The 20,945-nt window shown below is 32.5% G+C and overlaps 7 protein-coding genes and 2 non-coding genes across 9 annotated transcripts; 5 read left to right on the forward strand and 4 right to left on the reverse strand.

Annotated features, from left to right (window-relative positions):
- Positions 1-340: 340 nt before the first annotated feature.
- On the forward strand, positions 341-2,267 carry LOC107362888 (uncharacterized). Its single transcript, XM_015930027.3, has 3 exons — positions 341-866; positions 946-1,158; positions 1,211-2,267. The coding sequence occupies exons 1-3, from the start codon at positions 473-475 to the stop codon at positions 1,309-1,311; spliced, it is 708 nt and encodes a 235-aa protein (XP_015785513.1). The 5' UTR covers positions 341-472; the 3' UTR covers positions 1,312-2,267.
- On the reverse strand, positions 2,172-3,164 carry Arl5 (ADP-ribosylation factor-like 5). Its single transcript, XM_015930030.2, has 2 exons — positions 3,020-3,164; positions 2,172-2,926 (listed from the first exon to the last, which is right to left on the reverse strand). The coding sequence occupies exons 1-2, from the start codon at positions 3,063-3,065 to the stop codon at positions 2,430-2,432; spliced, it is 543 nt and encodes a 180-aa protein (XP_015785516.1). The 5' UTR covers positions 3,066-3,164; the 3' UTR covers positions 2,172-2,429.
- A 999-nt stretch (positions 3,165-4,163) lies between these two features.
- Gmd (GDP-mannose 4,6 dehydratase) lies at positions 4,164-5,850 on the reverse strand. The gene is made up of 2 exons (XM_015930022.3): positions 5,529-5,850; positions 4,164-5,460 (listed from the first exon to the last, which is right to left on the reverse strand). The coding sequence occupies exons 1-2, from the start codon at positions 5,568-5,570 to the stop codon at positions 4,444-4,446; spliced, it is 1,059 nt and encodes a 352-aa protein (XP_015785508.2). The 5' UTR covers positions 5,571-5,850; the 3' UTR covers positions 4,164-4,443.
- An 883-nt stretch (positions 5,851-6,733) lies between these two features.
- On the forward strand, positions 6,734-10,186 carry Tmx3 (Thioredoxin-related transmembrane protein 3). The gene is made up of 6 exons (XM_015930019.3): positions 6,734-7,264; positions 7,449-7,687; positions 7,753-7,854; positions 8,044-8,357; positions 8,431-8,635; positions 8,701-10,186. The coding sequence occupies exons 1-6, from the start codon at positions 6,885-6,887 to the stop codon at positions 8,724-8,726; spliced, it is 1,266 nt and encodes a 421-aa protein (XP_015785505.2). The 5' UTR covers positions 6,734-6,884; the 3' UTR covers positions 8,727-10,186.
- On the forward strand, positions 7,308-7,386 carry LOC149093554 (small nucleolar RNA SNORD36). Its single transcript, XR_016200325.1, has one exon. It is a non-coding gene; the product is annotated as a small nucleolar RNA SNORD36 (small nucleolar RNA).
- Positions 7,895-7,969, forward strand: LOC112538976 (small nucleolar RNA SNORD36). The gene has a single exon (XR_003082481.1). It is a non-coding gene; the product is annotated as a small nucleolar RNA SNORD36 (small nucleolar RNA).
- A 697-nt stretch (positions 10,187-10,883) lies between the features above and the next one.
- On the reverse strand, positions 10,884-11,454 carry LOC149093555 (putative acetylcholine receptor chaperone). The gene has a single exon (XM_089269620.1). It carries the CDS (start codon positions 11,319-11,321, stop codon positions 10,884-10,886), a length of 438 nt encoding a protein of 145 aa, XP_089125746.1. The 5' UTR covers positions 11,322-11,454.
- LOC107362842 (transmembrane protein 181) lies at positions 11,252-15,862 on the forward strand. Its single transcript, XM_015929980.3, has 7 exons — positions 11,252-11,831; positions 12,296-12,935; positions 13,009-13,108; positions 13,210-13,496; positions 13,575-13,938; positions 14,248-14,317; positions 14,706-15,862. Exons 1-7 carry the CDS (start codon positions 11,734-11,736, stop codon positions 14,776-14,778), a joined length of 1,632 nt encoding a protein of 543 aa, XP_015785466.2. The 5' UTR covers positions 11,252-11,733; the 3' UTR covers positions 14,779-15,862.
- On the reverse strand, positions 14,482-17,883 carry LOC107362877 (uncharacterized). Its single transcript, XM_015930016.2, has 2 exons — positions 17,187-17,883; positions 14,482-16,902 (listed from the first exon to the last, which is right to left on the reverse strand). The coding sequence occupies exons 1-2, from the start codon at positions 17,232-17,234 to the stop codon at positions 15,037-15,039; spliced, it is 1,914 nt and encodes a 637-aa protein (XP_015785502.2). The 5' UTR covers positions 17,235-17,883; the 3' UTR covers positions 14,482-15,036.
- Positions 17,884-20,945: the final 3,062 nt, after the last annotated feature.

Here is a 20,945-nt window from a genome sequence, read left to right on the forward strand (position 1 = left end):
TTAATACTGAATCGTATATGTCATGGAAATAGTTTTTGGATGTTTCAAGATTAATTCACTAGGAATAATCTTCTTTTTGAAGTCAGTTGTGATTAGTTTTTCTCTTTCTTTTTTTAAATGTAGCCATTGAAGTATTAGGTGAGAGGATTTCATGTTTAGTCCACAGGTAAAGTTGGTATCGCTGGCTAAAGGTAGAGGTTCTGAAGCTCGGGATACGAGGAGCGTTCTTGTAAGAGGTGACATCTACCTTTACGAAATTGAAGTAGAAAAATGAAATGAACTCTACTGCCATCTGTTGGCTTTGTAATATTGTGTTTCAAAAAACAAAGAGAAGGGACTTGGAAGAACGAGTAAAATGTCTAAAAATGTCTTTCTTGATCAATATTTATTGTGATTAATTTATTAGTTTCTTTCTTAATTTAAATTCATCTTTAGAGATATTTACATCATCAACTTCACGAGCGAAATTAACATGGATCCTATTACTTTGATTAGAACTCAAGCTGATAACTTTGAGAATTTTGGCAAGAAGATAATGGACATGCTGAGTCCTAACATCAAGGAAAAACATGGAGGTACCATTAATCAGCGTTTAGAAGAGGTTCAGATTGTTTTCAAAACAATTGAGCAGCTCATTTCATCATGTGATCATCCTAATCAAAAAAATGTAAGTACCAAAACGACGCTAGTTGGATCTTCTAATGGCTCCATCAATGAGGCTAGCTTTGAAGAAAGTGATGACGAGGTTGTCCAACTGTTACTCTCGATGAAAAAAAATGTTTTCAACTGTAAATGTGGTGAATATCTTAATTCAATCACTGACTGGGATGAGCATCAAAAGATATGTCCATGTTCATCGGAAAAAAGTACGTATTTATCTGTTAATCCTTTATGCCGTATTCAATGGTAAACAAAGCTTACCAATCTTGTGCTTCTCTCTTATAGATATCGGAAAGCAATGTCCACTTTGCAAGAAAACATTTTTATCGTGTGTTGCTCTCAATATTCACTGCACAAAGAAGCATAATAAGAAGAAAATGCGAACAGATTCAGTTATGCACTGTCCATGTGGTCAAACTTTTACTGCAAAATGGAGGCAAAACTGCGTACATAAACTGAACAGCCATGGGCGTGATTGCAAAGCCTTCAAGGTGAAAGGTAAGTTTTCCAAAATTATTCAGTGAGTTCCTAACATTTCTTTCCTTTACAGAGATTCAATGTGATATTTGTAAAAAAGGTTTCATCGAAAGGAAAAGCCTCGAATATCATGGACTCAAAGCTCATGGATTGGCAGTACCGGTCAATAGTTAATCATCTACATTTAATTTAAGGGGCGAGTAAGTTGGATGAATAATTGTGTGTGAGCTCGCGACGCGAGATAATCTTTATTCCCCATTTAAGGTAGTGAAATTTTCAGTTCGACGAAGTTACTCTTATTTTAATCCACAAAAAAGCAAAATATTTCAGCTATAGTTCAAATGATACATCTTTAATAACATAACCACGCTGATTAGATCATTACATTTTTGGCCGTAGTCTTTGATGTTCGAGAACGTTCGGTTTCACCATGACAATTGAGTAGAGGAAATTGTTGGACTATTCAATTTTATTTCTTCCACCATACTCTCCTTCCCTGGATCCTCATTTAAAATATGTTCAATCGGCTAAAAAATTAAATCAAACGACTACGACTAAAAAAATGCGCTGATGTTTACTCAATTTTACCCAAATTTTACTAATAAGCTTAATTCAGAGTACCCACATCATTATGCAATCTTTGGAAAAATTTTCAAGACTTTAATCATGCGATGCAGAATTAAATTATGATCTTATGGTTTTTTTCATAATGATTTAGTTCACAGAATTTTCAACGCAGATACATTTTTGAAACTTCTAGATCGTTCTGTTGATTGTAATCAGGAGCAGCTTTGGCGAACTAATGTGATCATAAATCTCATCTAAACATCATATTCTCATCTTTAATTTTAATTTCTCTCTTATCCTCATTCTCTTCTTTCTATTCTTCTCTTTATCTAACAACCACCTTCCTTTTAATATAAAACTCTTATACTTTGTTTTCAATTATTCACCCAACTCTTCATCTTTGTAACACAATCTTTCTGACTTCTTTTCGCATTTTGCTCAAAAATCTCATTTCTTATTATACAAAGTTTTACAAATATAAAAAAATCATTTAATGGAAATTGTCAGATGAATTAATTAAATGACTTGATACCGATCAATATTTGGATCACTCAACATTTCAATTGTTGTTTCAATTCTCATTTCTTGATCTACCATATTTATCGGGAATTCAATTTGATTACAACTTAGAGCCAGTGGCCATCTCTTTTAAACGTTCAATTAAAAATATCATGAGTTTATGGTCCGATGTAGCTTACAAAATAAAAAAGGTCAACAAAACAAGGTCAACTTCGGGCCTTCAGCTGATTGGCAATCCATTCGAGTCCTTGGTATAAACCTTCTCCGGTTAAGGCACAGCAAGCTTGTATTTGCCAATGATGTTTCTTGATTGACGTTAGACTTAATTGATCTGAAATCTCTGCTGGCGTCAAACACCCTTTTACATCTTGTTTATTAGCATAAATCAAAATAGATGCTTTCTTTAAATCTTCGTGAGATAACATTTTCCAAAGCTCGTCCTTAGATAATTTCAACCTTTCTCGATCAGTTGAGTCGATAACAAGTATTATAAATTCTGTATTACTATAATAGGCACTCCATCCTTGTCGAAGGGACTCTTGACCGCCGATGTCCCACATTATGAAACGGATATTTTTCCAAACAACCTCTTCAACGTTACTTCCTAATGTCGGCGATGTATGTACAACTTCGTTCATGATAAATTGGTATAAAATTGTCGTTTTTCCAGCATTATCTAAACCAATTATGACAATTTTATGCTCTAATTAGTTTGAAAAGGGGGAGAGTTGAATAAAAAGAGAAAGAAAAATACAAATTAATACAAGAACATCAGAAAAAAATATGAAATATTTACCTTCATTTGTAAACAATGACCATATCTTAGTGAAAAGTAGACCCATTTCTTGTTATTAGAGACTATGTTTGACAATTGATTGCTACTTTTAGCAAATTGTATTATGAAAAGATTAATTATATCCATTAATTGTCATGATGTGACAGAAACAGTTTTATAAGAAGACTTGATTTAGATATTTTTTATCTAACCGATTGAATGTAACACTAGAGGGCTATACGTGAAGTAAAATTTGCGCGTAAAATAAATCAAACAATCAATAAAATGATAGAAATTCATTTTGTCTCTCAATCCAGATCCTTCTGCAATTTCAAAAGCAAGTTTACTACCTAACTACATGCTTCCAATTCTTGCGTTAGTTAAAGTAAAATTAATTTCTCACCAGATGAAAAATTCAAGTTCAATCATTACTCAGGACTTAATATACTGTTTAATTAATGAATTGACGTGTTTGTTGAAATAAAATGAACACGAAGCTTGAATATCAAATGGTTCTATCAAAAATACCAACAGAAACTAATAGGTAGGCTTATTGTAGATTCTGTTCATGAGGAAACAATTTGTTGAGGCTCTTCAGAGTTTTACCGCTCATTCGATTTTGAGACTCACAATTGTTAAGTTGATGAAAAAGAGTTTTTGACTAGATTTAATTAAAATAAACTCGTACTGTAATGTCCTGTTGTTGATTGTTGTAGCATCAATTTAATAGCAGCTTCAGCATATTTAGAAGAAGCAATGTAATGTATTAACCTACCTTTTTAACAATACAATGATCAATATGAAAAATAAAATCGATTTGATTATTGGTTATACCGAAAGAATCTAGTTTTGAACAACTCTGATTTTTCACCTTCATTCTTCACGAATTAATATGAAAACTCAAACCTTTAATCAGTCCATTAAACAAATTAACAGGCAACATTAACACATTACTTAGAAGCAAGAATCTGCAAGCAAATTATGAGGATTAAATTTCTTGTTCTCTAACACTTCGATTGTATTACATTACTAAAATGACAGTTAGATCTCATCAGAAATATTGTTCAGGTGAAACAAAACATGAATAAGCGTCAAAAGGAAAGCTGAGATGATATTATTTGAGATGAGGTTGTATACAAAGGAAGAAATGAACTTGCAAAATGAATCGGGTATTAGAAATGGTAATTATTAATATCATTTATATTAGTTGTTCGTAAACGAGTCAAAATTGAATAGTATAGGCCGTACTTGACTTATTCAAGGATTGAAAATGATTTTTGATTATCAAATTAACATTGTCATCTTATAAAGGACAAGTTTTTTATGATGAATATCATCATTGGAATCATTTTGTAATACATAATGGAAAGTCTGAAATATTAGATTGCCAAGTCAGAGATCATTGAATTGGATTAAAACATGAATAATAAATGATGGAAAAAATTTCAGGCTTCTGGATTTTTCTTCATTAACGCAATATCAGAGTCAACCATTTCGCGGACGAGATCAGCAAAGCTAATTTTTGGAGTCCATTTAAGTTTCTCAGCAGCTTTTGAAGCATCGCCTAAAAGGATTTCAACTTCGGCAGGACGGAAATATTTTGCATTCACTTTAACTCGAACGATTCCAGTTTCTTTTTCTTTACCCACCTCATCTAATCCTTTTCCTTCCCATTCAATGTTTTTGCCGACATGTTTGAATGCTTCTTCAACAAACTCGCGAACACTTTGAGCTTTTCCAGTGGCTATCACGAAATCTTCAGGCTTGTCTTGCTGAAGCATGAGCCACATAGCTTCAACATAATCTTTCGCATGACCCCAGTCTCTTTTGGCGTCTAAGTTACCTAGTTCGATATAGTCCAACTCACCGATAGAAATCTTGGCAACACCTCTAGTAATTTTACGGGTAACAAAAGTTTCACCTCTTCTAGGGCTTTCATGATTAAATAAAATACCATTGACTGCAAACATGTTGTATGCTTCACGATAGTTGACAACTATCCAGTAACCATACAATTTAGCAACACCGTAAGGCGATCTTGGATAGAAAGGTGTTTTTTCATTCTGTGGTATTTCTTGGACTTTACCATAAAGTTCACTAGTTGATGCTTGATAAAATTTAACTTTGGTTCCCAATCCACAGCTTCTGATAGCATCTAATACTCTTAAAGTTCCAATTGCATCTACATTTGCAGTATATTCACTCAGCTCGAAAGAAACTTTGACATGGCTTTGAGCTGCTAAATTGTATATTTCATCAGGCTTTATCTCATTAATTATTTTGACCAGACAAGTAGTATCCGTCATATCCCCATAATGCAATTTCATGGATCCCTGCTTGTGGGTCCGAGGGTCTTTGTATAGATGTTGAATTCTTGCAGTATTAAAGCTACTTGACCGTCTAATGATTCCATGTACCTCATATCCTTTGTCAATTAGAAACTCAGCCAAATAAGAGCCATCCTATGCAGGGAATAGAAAACGTGAGTATACAAGCTTCATAGAGTGAAATTATAAAAATATAATCTTACCTGACCAGTGATACCGGTAATCAAAGCAACTTTACGGGTCATGTTGGATTTAAATTTATACTTTACAATAAATGAGACAGTTAAACATATGAATCGATGATCACGGGTGTGAGAAAAAAAAGATAATCTCACTAAAAATTGATTGATGAAAAGTAAAAGGCAGAAAAAATAGTAAGACAATAATGAAGATAAATAATCATTTTATCATCATATAAAGATGGCACTGTATGATAATTAATTGAAATCACAAAAGATAATAGAGGTTAAAACATTTAACAGCAAATAAACAATTGCATAGACCAAGCCAAGTTGCCAATCATTTCTTGTGAATTAGATACAGGCTTGAGTCAGTTACCATAAGACAGCCTGTCAATTAATAGCTATAGAACTTGTTTGATGAGCCAGTCATCGATTCATTAACTCGATTCTATGTAACCTGAATGATAAGCATTGACATCTGTTACAGTAAATCATTGTCTTCACCATTAACAAAGTCATTTGTCACGGACTTAACGCTAAAAGTATCAATAACATCGCCAAAACATCCGCTGTTGCTCATAAGCTGATTTAAAAGCCGAACCAGAGTAACTCGCCGATATCTAACAAATCTTTTTTCATTCAATTGAAAATGGTGCAAATGAATCCGATTAAATCCTTTGTAATTATATCGTCGTAAGTGTATCCTGTTAATAAAAATGAGTAATTGTTACATTTAACAACGCGATGATTTGTAGGAATAAACAGGATTTGAGATATCGATGTTTTATCGTTTACTCATTTTTATCGATTACATAGATCTAAGTTTGTCTGAAATAAACTCAAGTTGTGTCATTATCATATTATCACTCTTTGTTCACATGTTTAAAATAGAATACAATTTCATGATCATTCTCTAATTATTGTCAAAGCTCGGCAAATTAATTGACCTCATCTTGGAAAACATTTTACGATAGCTTGATGCTAGTCTCCTCAGCCGATGATTATATTTCTGGTTTTTGATTAAGAATATAAGTTAAGTGCGATAAGTTAATTCTAATACTGAATTCCATTCCAACTTATTCGGTTTTCTTATTTTAATCAAATGAGATAATCTGTGGTTGGTCCTGATTATCAAATCAATAATTCAAGTTGGTTTTCAGTTTAGTCAGTTTAGTTTAATATAAATCCAAAAGATGGCCGCTACTTCTTTGTTCCAAGTGGGACTCCATCTGGTCAATATTCATCATGTTTTCTCTGGTTTCCGTCTTATTCTGAATTCAGTGATTTTTATCATTGAATTTTGAAGTTTTCCGGTGAAATTAAGTCATGGTGTGATAACCTGTCTTTCATTTAAAAGGTGTTCACACATTAATCAATATGTGTCTATCAATTCTAGCAGTATTATGTTTCATCTTAACCTCAGTTTCATCCAATCGTGTTATTGAGCTTAACGAGAAATTTTTGGATATTTACAAAAGAGATGGGGCCAATCCATGGCTGGTCATGTTTTACGCTCCTTGGTGTCATCATTGTAAACAGTTAGAACCAACTTACGCGTTGGTTGCCCAATCTATTCACAATGAAGACATTGGAGTCTTAGTCTCGAGAGTTGATTGTACAAAATACACATCAGTGGCCACTCATTTCAGTGTTCGAGGTTTTCCAACAATCCTCTATATTCACAAGAATCGTATTGTCGAGTTCTTAGGAGACAGGACACGAGAAGATATTATCGATTTTGGAAAAAGGCTCACTGGGTAATTATTATTGCTGAATTTCATCTTTATACTTAAGTTTTTTTAATAATGATGAACTTTACAACAAAATTGATGATTCTATGATATCCAATAATTATGAGCTTTTTAACTCTGACTGTAATATAATTTTACAAATTTACTTTTTAGTGATGTTTGTCTAAAGTTTTTAATCCTCTCTTTCCAGGCCACCTTCTCGTCCTATAAAAAATTGCAAAGATGTTGATAATCTTCGAAAAAAGCATCAAGTGATTGTAGTTCATTTTGGACCAAATCCGGTTTGGTCGAATTTCTCTGAAGTTGCTGAATCCCTTCATTCATCCACTTGGTTTTACCACTCACCTTCATCATGTGAAAAATATTCAGATAATTCTATTTATATACTTAAATCTTCAAGTTTAGGTCAAGAGATGGACTTGAAATATGGTGAGTTCAAGCTAACCAGTCTCTGAATCAGTTCTCTAATTACTTTTTCATCTATTTTGATTCAGAAAACAAAAGTGATAATTCATTGAAAGAATGGGTCTATTCTAATAAATTTCCTCATTTCGTGAAGATTTCTCACGCCAACCTTAATCAGTTATTACGTTCAGGTAAATATTTTTCTATCCCAAACTTCTTAAATTACGGAAAATATAATATGATGAATTATAAATTTTGACTCAACCATGGAGAACAAAATTTCGAGCTTTTTAACACTGACATTTTATATCGATTTTAAGAGTTCCTAGCTAATAGCAAGAAGTTAAATGAAAATCTTTTTTTTTTGTTATTGTTTTCAGGTAAATTATTGGTGATTGCCATCGTTGAAGAGGTTAAATCAATTGGCAGACTAGCGACGCAACAACATGTCGACTTTAAAAATATGGTAGAAAACATTGCTCATTCTTTTGATGATCAGGACAAATTTGTTTTCTGTTGGACATCTTTTGTTGATCTCATCAATTCCATTGCCATGCATACAATTTCACCGATTCCAAATCTGATCATAATCAACTCAACAACTCTAGAATACTTTAGAGTTGACGGTGAGCCTAATTCACAAAATATTCTTAATCTACTCAAAGGAATCAGTGATGGCGATGTAAATTTACGAGTAAGTTTAAGTCGATTTTATTAACAAAATTCTTGTAAAATCAATATTTAATGTATTTTTTTATCAATTCTAGCCCTCAGGAGGAGATGGATATCACCACAGGCTAATTAGATGGGCTTATGATGGATATAGCTCATTGACAAATATGTATAAGGGAAATCCAATTCTAACATTACTAGTCTTTGGTCTTCCGATGATCTTTTTATCAATCATTTTGTATTCTTCATGCTGTTCCGATGTATTTGAAGCACGAGAGGAAGATGATGAAGATGAAGAAGGTATGTTAACATGGATTACTTTCATAACAAATCAATCATTAATGTCTTTTATTTTTTTATTTTAGACTCCACTCATAATAAACAGGATTAGGATATTACCTTTTCTAAAATAAATAATTTATGTAATCTCAAAACGGGTGTTTATTCCATTGGCGTTACTTTTCTGTCACTTTTAACAATTACTATTTTATTAACTTAAATTAGTGATCGTAAAATCGTGAAGATAGTAATAGTTCCATTAATAAGATGATTAAAATCCAATGTTCCCACCCAAGTCTTGAATTTTATAATTCATTCGCTCAGTTAGAATTGAAAAATCATTGGATATTGAGCTAGCAAAATAATTAGTAATTATTACAAGTTTCACTACAAAATGTCTTAACGAAGCAAAAACAAAGCTTAAAATACCAATTTTCTCCATTTCGATTTGCAAGATGGGTTCAAATTATGATAAGATCACACTCATCATTTAATTTAGTGATTAAATATGGAAAAATATTGTAATTCTATCATATATTGCTGAATCATGGCAAAACACAATTTCTGAACTTTCGGAACCTTGAGGGATAACAACGACAATAGATCGACCACATCAGAAATTAACAAAGAATTGAAAAAAAATCGTGGCTCCAACTCGACCTCTCTCGATTCCAACTCGAGGACATTCACATAAAACAATTTATTGACTTCTGAAATCAAAACTATCTCACAAATTCTTCATCTCTTTTCGCTGACTTAGTTAGTTAGACTGTCTTGCAAAAATATCGTCTGTTCAACCTGGAAATTCAAGATTGGCGGCTAACACTTATGTTCCCTGGAGTAGGCATGTGTAAAGCATGGTTGGAGATTCTCCAATGGAGAATAAACAATTTTTTTTGAGTTTTTCAATTTAAACTCGGAGCAAGCCACGATCTTTATGAACTCCTTTGATATCTTTATTTAATAAGTTTTCCGAAGTATTCCCAACTCTTTCATCTGTTTCCTTATTTATTTGAAAATGTCTCACTCGAAAAAACAATATTGGCTTGTTGAGTTGGATCCAGATGTCGATGAAAAAGATTTACACGGAATCGTCATAAAATTACCAGCTGATAAATCAACGAAAACCGAAGTTGGATCGCTAGTGGTTGAAAGTGAAAGATTGAATCAAGCATCGACGAAAATATTTGCCAGTGAATCTGGAAGAAATGAACCGGTGGCTGGAGTAATAACTGTAGGAAAGCAAATTGTTTATCCTCAACAAGATAACAACATTGAAATTGAAATGGATGATAATAATTATTCAGATCTTTGATGTATAATGTAATTGATTATGCTTACCTTTCACATCTATCATGGTAATAGGTTGGTGCAATATATCGGCGAAATTCACTGAAAAAATCATTCAACTGACTACGAGTTTTAAATAAAAGGCTCATGATGTCCAAATGCTGGTTTACAATATTACAATTTTGCTCGTGTCAAATTAATTTCTCATGGAGTGTAAAAAAGTAAATTTATTTTACTAAATTCAATATTATAAGTTTGATTAAATTCACTTTGTATCTGAAATTTTGGTCAATATTGAACAATTTTCTCATATGTATAATCTATTGGAAATCTCAATCTCGAAGACAGAGAGAAATCTTTGTATCAACTCCGAGGTATATTGAGGTCACTCTATTTTAACCATTGATTTTTGTCATACAATGAAGTTCATGTAATTGATTACATGAGCTTGTCTCAATGTATTGAGCATGGTGATGAAATAATTAAGATTTACATATCAATCATTTTGATAAACAATTCGGTTTTTTAATGTGATATGCTATTTACAGGCTTATTTTAGGACGCGTTCAGAAGAGCTAGATAATCACTGGTGTTAATTAGATAAATATGCTTCAATAGACTAGATTTTTGATCTATATTGAAAACAGTCGCATATCTGCAACCGTTGAGGCTTTATTTATTTATGCATAAATTGTATGCTAGCGGTTAAACGGACATTGGTGTACCAATATAATATTCAGCTTAATCTGGTGATAATCAAAGGTAAAGGATTTCGTAGAGTGTTCAAAATATTTACATGCACACTGAGCTTTTAGCGGCTGTACTTTGGAGTGAGAATATAATAATGTAATAAAAAATGTCTTAATTGTATTGTTCAATTTGAAATCCTTTTGTTGAACATTGAGCTGATTGGTGGCAATATTGAATAGAGATGTGCGGCTTCATCCTTTCTTTCGGTGTCATCATATGTGATATCAATTTAATCAGTTTTAGGCTTAACTGTTTCCCTCCGTCTGACTTGAACATGGACAATTAGACGGCAGACAAGCATCAGAATAAATACAATTGATGGAGCAGTTCGCTCAAATTTATCCTTAATCATAATGTGTGTATAAAGTCCGAGGACGGTTAAAACGAGAAGAATCCAGTTTGCCAATTGTTTGATCCTTCCTGGTATAATGGCTAAAGTGAAACCAGCAACAATCTCAGACCATCCAACAATCAGTCGATAAGTTTTAGGTGATATCTTGATGTTGAAATGAGATGGTATTGGAAACACTTTCGCATATTTAACATAATTACGGCGAATCTCTCGATGCATTTCACGATTAACCGCTGGGGTTACTTTCAATGAGCCAATCAACAAGAAAAACAAGCCTAAAAACACTGAAAGGGTTACCAACACGATGGACTTCATTTCTAATTGTAACACGATTGTTAATCAACAGCAGTACCTTTCTGGTCCTTTGTTTAAGTATAGGAAAATTGAATGAAAAAAAACTGGTAAACAGCAATTGTTGAATGTGGGATTTATCATTGTGGGAGACCAATCGATCGGTAAATGGGTCGATGGTATGGACTTAACATGCGCCTCGAGTTGATACAAAGATTTCTCTCTGTCTTCGAGATTGAGATCTCCAATAGATTATACAAGTCAGTTTAAACATATGAGAAAATTGTTCAATATTGACCAAAATTTCAGATATAAAGTGAATTTAATCAAACTTATAATATTGAATTTAGTAAAATAAATTTACTTTTTTACACTCCATGAGAAATTAATTTGTCACAAGCAAAATTGTAATATTGTAAACCAGCATTTGGACATCATGAGCCTTTTATTTAAAACTCGTAGTCAGTTGAATGATTTTTTCAGTGAATTTCGCCGATATATTGCACCAACCTATTACCATGATAGATGTGAAAGGTAAGCATAATCAATTACATTATACATCGAAGATGTGAATAATTATTATCATCCATTTCAATTACAATGTTGTTATCTTAATAAGATTTGAACTATTATATGGTTCATTTTGTGACAATGATGTAAAATATGGAGATGAATGCAGAGGTTGATATCAAAGCAGATTATGAACAAGTTTAATTTTCTTATTGTATTTCGTGAACTATTCACAATCAATTGCTTAGCCTTCACCTTATTCAATTGCAAATGTTGAATTAGCCATTAAATATCCATATTTGCTGAAGCTTCTTCAACAAGATAATTTGATTTGTTGAAGACATATTCAAATCATGAACCGGCTTGTTTCGCTGTCTGACTGCATTGAAATATATCCACGAGCTTCATGGATTTTTTTGTTTCCAATTACATTATTGTTTTGTTTCAATCGACATTTTTTTCCCTTCTTTGACATTCTATTTCCTTAGATCACTCCATATGAATATTTATGCTATTCATAAACGAGAAATATTATTGTCTTTAGCTGGTTTCTTATCTGGTTTTATACTACTTTTATTCATTGGTTTGGCTGGACCTAATGTTACCAAATTGGACACATTAAAGGCGTCACAAATCTTTGAAAAGGACAAGATAACCAACAAAACAGTCCAACAAAACCTTCTTGTTTCGGGTCCATTTAAGATTACAGTTCCTGAGATGTCAACTTATTCGGGTTACATTTGCCTTTGGATTACTTTTTATATTAAAGGTGAACCTGATTCGGGTGCATTTCAACGGCGATTTACAATCGCAATTAATATTGAGGGTAAACGAAGTAATAACGAGACTAGTAATCCAATTCTTGAAGAATCTTTTGATACTGATGGTGGACATTATCATCATCTTGATTGCAATGGTAACTCATGTGAACCCATTCAGGCCCTTCATCTTGAATATTTGGAATATTCAGATTATTCAATTGAAATTCGTTTCGCTGACCTGGAACATTTTAATCAAAAAAATCCAATCACAGATATTCACTTTACTTTCCAATCAATCAATCCATCCTTTACCAGTTTAACCATTTGGTTTCGTTTCATCTTTTTAGTGATAGCATTCATAATCTCGGTAAGATCAATGACAACACCAAACCCAAATTTGAACCATTACATGAAAATGCTTACAATCATCTTCTTTACAGTGTTGGTTTAACCATTGTCTTTACCGTTATAATTTCACTGATTGGTCAATGGAGCAAAAATGGACTTCATTCTTATTAGTTGCTCTAATATGCTATAACAGTAAGGACGGTTTATTACTTTGCAAAATAATTTACACCAATGTAGCTCAATGTCGAATCGATCCAAATTGATTATTTACATAATTTGTCTTCCTTTATCAGATCCATTTTATCCTTTGATGTATCTTTCCAACTCCAAGATTCCCTACGTTTTGGAGATAGTTTTCCAGACAACGTTTACCTGCTCAGTTCTTCTTTATTGGGTTTGTTTTTTTCATGGAATCCGGCAAAACAATAGATCAATAGCTCGTTTTTATAGTATTAAATTTATGATTGTTGGAACCCTTTGGTTAATCATACTTTATGGAGCAAACTGGTCACGAATTCAGAAACTTGAGAAGCCAACATTAGACGAAGAAACAGCCTATTATGGTTCAGCACTTTTAAGAGTAAGTAACATCTTGTCGATGAATTTGGACTCCCGAAACTTGAAGGAATTAACATTTTGGCATTTCTTGTTCTTCCAGACTTGTAATTTCCTCTTCTACCTTTTATTCATAATATACTTCATTTATCTGGTCTTATTGCTATTAACTGCATTTACGGAGCTTCGTGCCATGCCATATTTTGATCTTCGCCTTAAAATTCAAGCATTCCTTTTGTGTTTTACGTTAACCATATCTTTTTTAGTTGTTATCCTATCCAAACCAACATCAACATCTGATTCGATTCTGGGAGAAACTGACATTACACAGATACCATATCTCCAGCTTTTACCGATGACCTATCAGACAACTTCGTCAGCATCATTTTTATCGATCTTTTCGGTAGCCAATCTTTATATATGTATCTGTGCATACTTTTATTATCCATCATCGGCCTCATTGATGGGTAAGTTGTAATAGCCAAAGATAATTGTTAGTCAAATTCAAAAGCTTACATTATAAATGACTTCACGTCTATTTTGAATTGTTTTTACCTAAAGGATGGATAAATGTTTAACAGTGGATATTAGTTATATTCATAATTAGATGCAACTAAAATATAAATCACTTACAATGTATAGCTTTCGAGTTGGTCGATTTTTCAATGACAACCAATTTTGGTTCCAAACCAATTAGTTTTGTCTTTATTTGGTTGTTGGTTTTGTTTAATTATTTCCTTCCGTTCTTTTTTTGCGCTTTTAATTCAAAAAAACAGATTCACGAGTAGTTCGAGACAATCCAACTCTTTCCATGATCAATGATTCTGATGAGGATGTTATATATGGGTAAGAAGGGTTTGCTTAAATTGTTTTTTGTCTTTTGTATTGACTTGTAAAAGAATTAACCATTTCCTGAAGCCTTGTGAAAACTTCATAAGGTATGATTGAAATATTCATCTGATTGAATGTTTCCCAGTCAAATTATAATAAGGTAAAAAATTCGAGATTGATTAAGCTTAGAAATTTTTTACTTTAGTTATATAAATTTTTAGTTTAAATACATGCAGATGGTTAATAGTTACACGTATTAAATAGTGAGAGAATTAACAATTAGAAATTGGTTTTTCTTTCAAGTGAATAAATATGAATTTATAAAAAAAGGTGTTTTTACACATTTCTAACCGATCTGTTAATTTATGTATACATTTTTTTTTATATTTATAACCATCCACAGGTCTGATGTTGAACAGCCCTTGAATCAATCTAAATTAATTGAAATGAGGAACGATGACGAAGAAAGCGACTAATTAATCAAGATATATATGCTCAATATACTGCTTGGAGGATACTGCGAAAGGATTAAGGAAAATAAGATGGAAAAGATCCAACAGAGAAGAGGAAAAAGCCGGCGTGCAAGTGATTCAAGCTCATTAATAGTTATAAATATAAAAAATATAAAAGGCAAACAAATAAATCTATCTTTGCGAATAAAGTCCTGCCCGGAAAGGCGAGAAAAAGATTGAAACAAAAATGACAAAAAAACTGATTTCTCTGATTTTTTTGTTCTATCTTTTTGTACAACTTCGGGTTCCAACACGAGCAGATGAATTAATTTTAATGGTCACTTTAGGTGGTATCGTTTCTGGTGTTAACGTTTTAATTTGTCCATTTTTCTTTGGCTGCTGGGATTCTGTTGGAACCGAAATCGATGTCATTGATTCTTTTACTTTGGATGAACGACAATTATTTGTAGTATCACCATTATTGACGGCCCTTTTCCTCTTCTTTGGACTATTCACGGAACTTTTATTTATTGCACTTTTAATAGGTACTTTAGTATCTAAATTTTCCACCGGATTTTCACTCGTGATCAAATTTTGCCTTTCGTTTGATGGGCAGGTTTCTTCGATATGATGAGCAGCCTTATTTGATGTTGAACTAGATTTTCGGGTTGATCGAAGAATCCGATCACAGGTAACTTTTGTTTTAACCTTTTTTTTAACGTCTTCAGAGTTATTATCAGAAACTCCAGACTGAGAAAAAGATCGTTTTGAAACTACTTTGCCGTTGGAAATTGGCTGAATCGAAACTTGACCATCCTGAGAATCATTGGTAGCCTTTTTCTTAGGCCTAGAAACTATCACTTTGGTTTGAGACTTGTGGCGAGAAGATGTGGATGATGGATTTGGAGATCTTTTCAGTTGTGAATATGTTAAATCAGATGATTTCTTTGGTCTATTTTCATCTGAACTTGACTTTCTTCCTGAGTTACAAGCCCTGGTTGCAACTCCGGCCCCTATTTTCTTTTCTGCGGTCTTCAATTTCTTCAAATCTTCAATATTTTTGGTTAATTCCGTATATTTAACATTAAAATTGCCATTAACCAGATTATCTTTGCCTTTTCTTTTAACTTTTGAATTTTTCCTTCCATTTGCATCAGTTTTTCGACTACAGTTAACAGAAACAGATGCTCTCTTTCGTATTTGAACTTTGCCGTTTGTTGGTCCTTTATTTGTTTTCATTGAGGTAGATAAATTGCTTTGATCGGATTGATGATTATGAGATTTGATTGTTGAATTTGATTCAACGGTTTCGTTGGCAGTTTTATCGGTGGTAATATCATTGGTTAAAATGTTTATACTGTCTTTGGAGGTAATATTGTTGAGAGCATAAAAATCAAGATGAGGAGGCAACAAGTTGGTACTTCTAAAACAGAGAAAGGTTAAGAAATCTTCAGCTGATGGTTTGTGTTTTGTGAATAATTCTTTCATTGATGAAAAATCTGTATCACGAGGCTTGAGATATGTATTGCCATTATAAGAAATAGATGCAAATTTCCTTTGAGCCATTATCTTTGGTCGTGGTTTATCACAATTTGCACCGTTTAATAGATTCAAACCATTAATAGAATTGCCATTTCCTAATTGAAGGGCACATGGTGCCACAGGTGAAGAGATTCCATTGATATTGTTGACTCCACAGGTTGACTTTGGATATTCAGCATTGTTCGGTGGGTTGTTATTGTTTTGACTTCGGGTCCTGATAATCAAATTGGACTTTGGCCTTTTTTCAGCTGAAGATTTGATCTGGTTAATAGTTTTACAGCAACCCTTGGCTATTTTTGCTGGTATCTCAATTGCTTTGGGTTTACCCATTTTGCGCTTTTGGCTGGCAGTTTTGGTGGTGGCAGTTACAGTTGCGGTTGTTTTGGTTGTTTTGGTAGTTGGTGGCAGTGGTGGAGATTTTTGTGGTGAAGATGACTTTGATAATGATGAGGAAGAGGATGGTGGTGATGATTTTATACTTTTAACTTCATTTTCCGTCCTTTTAGCTCTTTGAGCTTCCAACCGAGAGAGTTTTATAGCTTTCCTGAGATCTCTTTCCTCCCTCTCCAATTGCTTTGAGATTGAAACATCGCCCAAGAATAAAGCCTGTTATCATAGTACAGTAGGTATAGTAAGTGTGGTGAAGAGAGTAAGGAAAATAAGGAAAGCGAGAAAGAGAAGAGAGTAAGGGAAAAGTGAAAACAATGAGGAGAGAAAAACACAAATGATTAAAACACAATTATTAACCAAATTAAATAAATATTGTCACTTAAACTGATAGTCATAACAATTAGAAACACATTAATTAACCAATGACAAAATTTCAAGTTAAAAAAGATCAATTAAAACACTGAAATAAAATAGTAAACAAATGAAGAAGAGAAACTTACCTTCGCTCTCTCAGAGGCTAACCGACTGGGTCTTTGCCTATCAATCATCCTCTTCTATGGCTTAAACATTTGGTCTCAGCTTACTCATTTTTTAAAATCATAAGATGATGTTAAAGCAACTCTTTTTGAAAAATACAGTAACACTTGGTAATTTTCAGAATAATGTATCGAAGTTATCCAATTACTCTATCCATTAGATGATCAAAGGTGAAATTTGATTAAACTGAACAAATAAGAAAGAGGGATTCTGAGAGTAATTGGGAATATTAAAGTGCGAAAAATTGACTTCTCATAATCTCGTGTTAAAATTTAAAATTAAACCAAACTAAAATAAACATTAACTAATGCATTGATGATTCTCACAAATAAATGCTGTTACTGTTTATTAACTTTCTATTTGCAGTATAATTAACAAGTCAAAGAAGACGATGAAAATGATGATGAAGATGAGAGCCAAGCCTATTTCCGGAATCAGAATATGGAGGAAATTAATTGACATAGATACAAACAAGGTTAGTTAGTGGATGAAACAGGATTGTTGAGTATAAAGAGTTGAACCATCGGGCAAACAGTTTCAACTGTAATCATATTAACCATTAAATGTATAAACTAAGTAACACATAGACATGGTCATTAGTATTTTTGCCTTATCTTTGATTGTTTGTCTGTTCAATAATAACACTCGATAAGGTTGCAGCTTACTGCTCATGAAATTAACAGAGAGACAAATTCAGTTCTGATTCATCTCAGATTTTACAAATTTTCATTCAACCTGATCAAAGTACCATTTTCAAATTATACATTTCCCTGGAAATGCAGCTAATTGTAACCAAATCCTAAATTTAAATTGTCTTATTTATATTGCTAATCACCCAGGATAATCATCTTAACTCAATAATGTCTCAGCTTACAATGTTTCATTTGATTAACATTACTTTCGGATGGTAATATCAGTTAGCCAGTTCAACCTTTCGGGTTAACTGTTCGTAAAAATGTCTAACTATAGTTAATTTACACCAATAATCATTACATAAACATAAGACCATCAATTAACCCTAAAGTCAATTGAATCAATAGCCATAGTTATTGTATGAAATCCATTGATTTTGATTGAAAATGATTTGTTTAAAGGCTTGTCTTTCGTCTAACCCAAAATATCAATATTGGCTACTGTTTTGTAAATTGTGTATTAATTAGTCAAAATACAATGGAAGCTCAATCAGTTGAATTATACAAAAATGGGAAATTGTCCTTTATGTGTATGAACCAGTTTTTAATTTGGGTTTGGGTATTGAATCATTTTTACCGGTTTCAGTGAAGCTATTTGACTTTGCTTCAGAAAGGTATTAAAAAATAAACAACTAGCAATTGCAATTGATTTGGACTAAATCTTTTCAGTTAATTGTCTCTTTAAGGTTCCGTTTGATTCAGTTTAATCAGACTGTTGGAATATTTAAACTTCCGTTCCATTTCAACCTTTTATTCTTTTCTATTCCAGTCGGTATTTCATGCCATTGGAACTTTAGTTTATCAACCAAATTTATTGTGGCGTAAAACCTCTTTTTATTCAATCAAGATCAACTTTATTTGGCAATGATTAACATTATTTAGTCAAATATTTTGCTCATTATCTCAGCATTTCTATCAAATCATTATTATCTCGACATTTTCCCGACGACATCATTTTTCAAAACCTTTTCCCTTTCGATTTTTTGACATCAGCTTCGAAAGCTAAACTTGAATACTTCTTTCCTCGGTAATTAACTAAATGTCCTTTTCCATTTTTCAATTTCTTTTTCAGTTTCCTTGTTTTTTGCATGCAGCTTGGAATGATAAGTTACATCCATATTTTAGCTCTAACATTGTTTAAAAGGTTTGTCGTTGCCTACCTTTTTCATTGTTCAATGTGAACATTTTTCCGGTGCGATTCCGATGAAATATAATAATTAGATCAAACTTTTCATTTAATCAGCAATAGATGGAGGCTCATCGAGGCTGGCCCTTAGCTTTTATGCACATTCACTAGATGGTATTACTGCTTATAATGTAAATACTTTTTGTTTAATTAGTTTAATTTAATTCAAATCAACTGATTATTTGCAAGTGTTTAACGAAAAATGTCATGAGTAACATTTGGATAGTTGATGCACTTAGCGATTTAATAAGAAATTTAATTTTTATTTTTTATTGGAAAGGTTAGCATGGAGGATTGAAGTGAAAGCTCTAATTTTTTTGTGCATTGGATCTTAATAATTTTTCATGTCATTTCATGGTTATTACACTAAAATTCGACTTCTAATTGCTAGTAACTTCCTTTTAACTAACATGGTTTAAAATGTCGTGTTTATGTTTCCTGGGCTGTTACTGAAAAGACAATGACCACAATTATCACATTTATGTAGCCATTGACACGAATGGGCAGAAATGGACAAAAATGAATTTGTTTCGCATTTATACTCTGTCTTCTTGTAAGGACATGCAAACTGAATCCATTTGTGCGACTTAAAGATTTCTTGGATGAACAGTTTTCAAGGAAATCGCGGTCAAAGTTGAAACTTCGATCGCCTTTTCTACAGTTGTGTGACCAGATTTTTGCTTGTAACTCATTTAGCTAATGTAACTTTTTATGACTAACCGTAAAACGTACTTATTTTGAGAAATAAAACTTTGCTTTTTCTGTAAAATAGATTAGTTCGATTTTTATTTAAACCGATCACATTCTGTGACCACAAGAGTTAGCGAGCTGAAGCTTGTTATTTATCCATTAAATATGTTTGCGAACATCATAGATTGACTATTTTTATCAATCCAACAACAGTTCTCTTGATTTTGGCAATTAGCCTTAAAACTTAGAACCCCGATATTTCGAGAATAATAGCCCCTACAATCATCATTCTTACACCAAATCAATTCTTTACTGATTAATTACTTCAATCAATCCAATGAATTCCTATTAGCGCATTTAAGTAATGATATTTGGGCTTTAAATGCACGAGCAACAGCGTATTTAACAAACAAGATTCATCTAAACACATATCTTGGCAAATAAACCAATTTTCTGGTTAAACTAGCAACTTGTAATGCAAAAAGTATCGCCAAAGGCTCAAATTTTTTAGTAAAGAGTTGAGACTTTATGAGTTTTGTAGGGAAATGAAAACTGAACACATTGGCGCTATTAAATAATCCATTCGATGGATAGCTTTTGATAAAATCGAGGTCAAAGTTTAAACTTTGATCGCTTTTTGTACAGTCGTGTCACCAGATTTTTGTTTGTAACTCATTTTGCTGATGTAAATTTTCATGAATGACTATAAAACGTACTTATTTTGAGAAATAAAACTTTTCTTTTTCTATAAAATAGATTAGTTCGATTTTTATTCAAACCGACTTAGTTCTGTGACCACAAGAGTTAGCGAACTGAAACTTATTATTTGTCCATGTAAACTGTTTGCCAACATCATGGATGCAATACTTTTTTTCATTCATCAACAGTTCTCTTGATTTTGGCCATTAGTCCTAAAACTTTGAGCCTCGATATTTCGAGAATAATACCCCCTACGATCAGCATTCTTTCACCAAATTAATTCTTTACTGGTTAATAACTCAGTTCAATTAAATAACTTCCTATTAGCGCATTTAAGTAATGATATTTGGGCTTTGCATGCACAAGCAGCAACTTATTTAACAAGCAAAACGCATCTAAACACATATCTTGGTAAATGAAGCAATTTTCTGGTTAAACTTGCAACTTGTGATGCA

The sequence above is a fragment of the Tetranychus urticae genome, chromosome 3 (genome assembly GCF_039701765.1).
Source record: "Tetranychus urticae isolate SD_2017Ah chromosome 3, NJAU_TeUrti_SD_1.0, whole genome shotgun sequence".
In the NCBI taxonomy this organism is placed as follows: Eukaryota; Metazoa; Arthropoda; class Arachnida; order Trombidiformes; family Tetranychidae; genus Tetranychus; species Tetranychus urticae.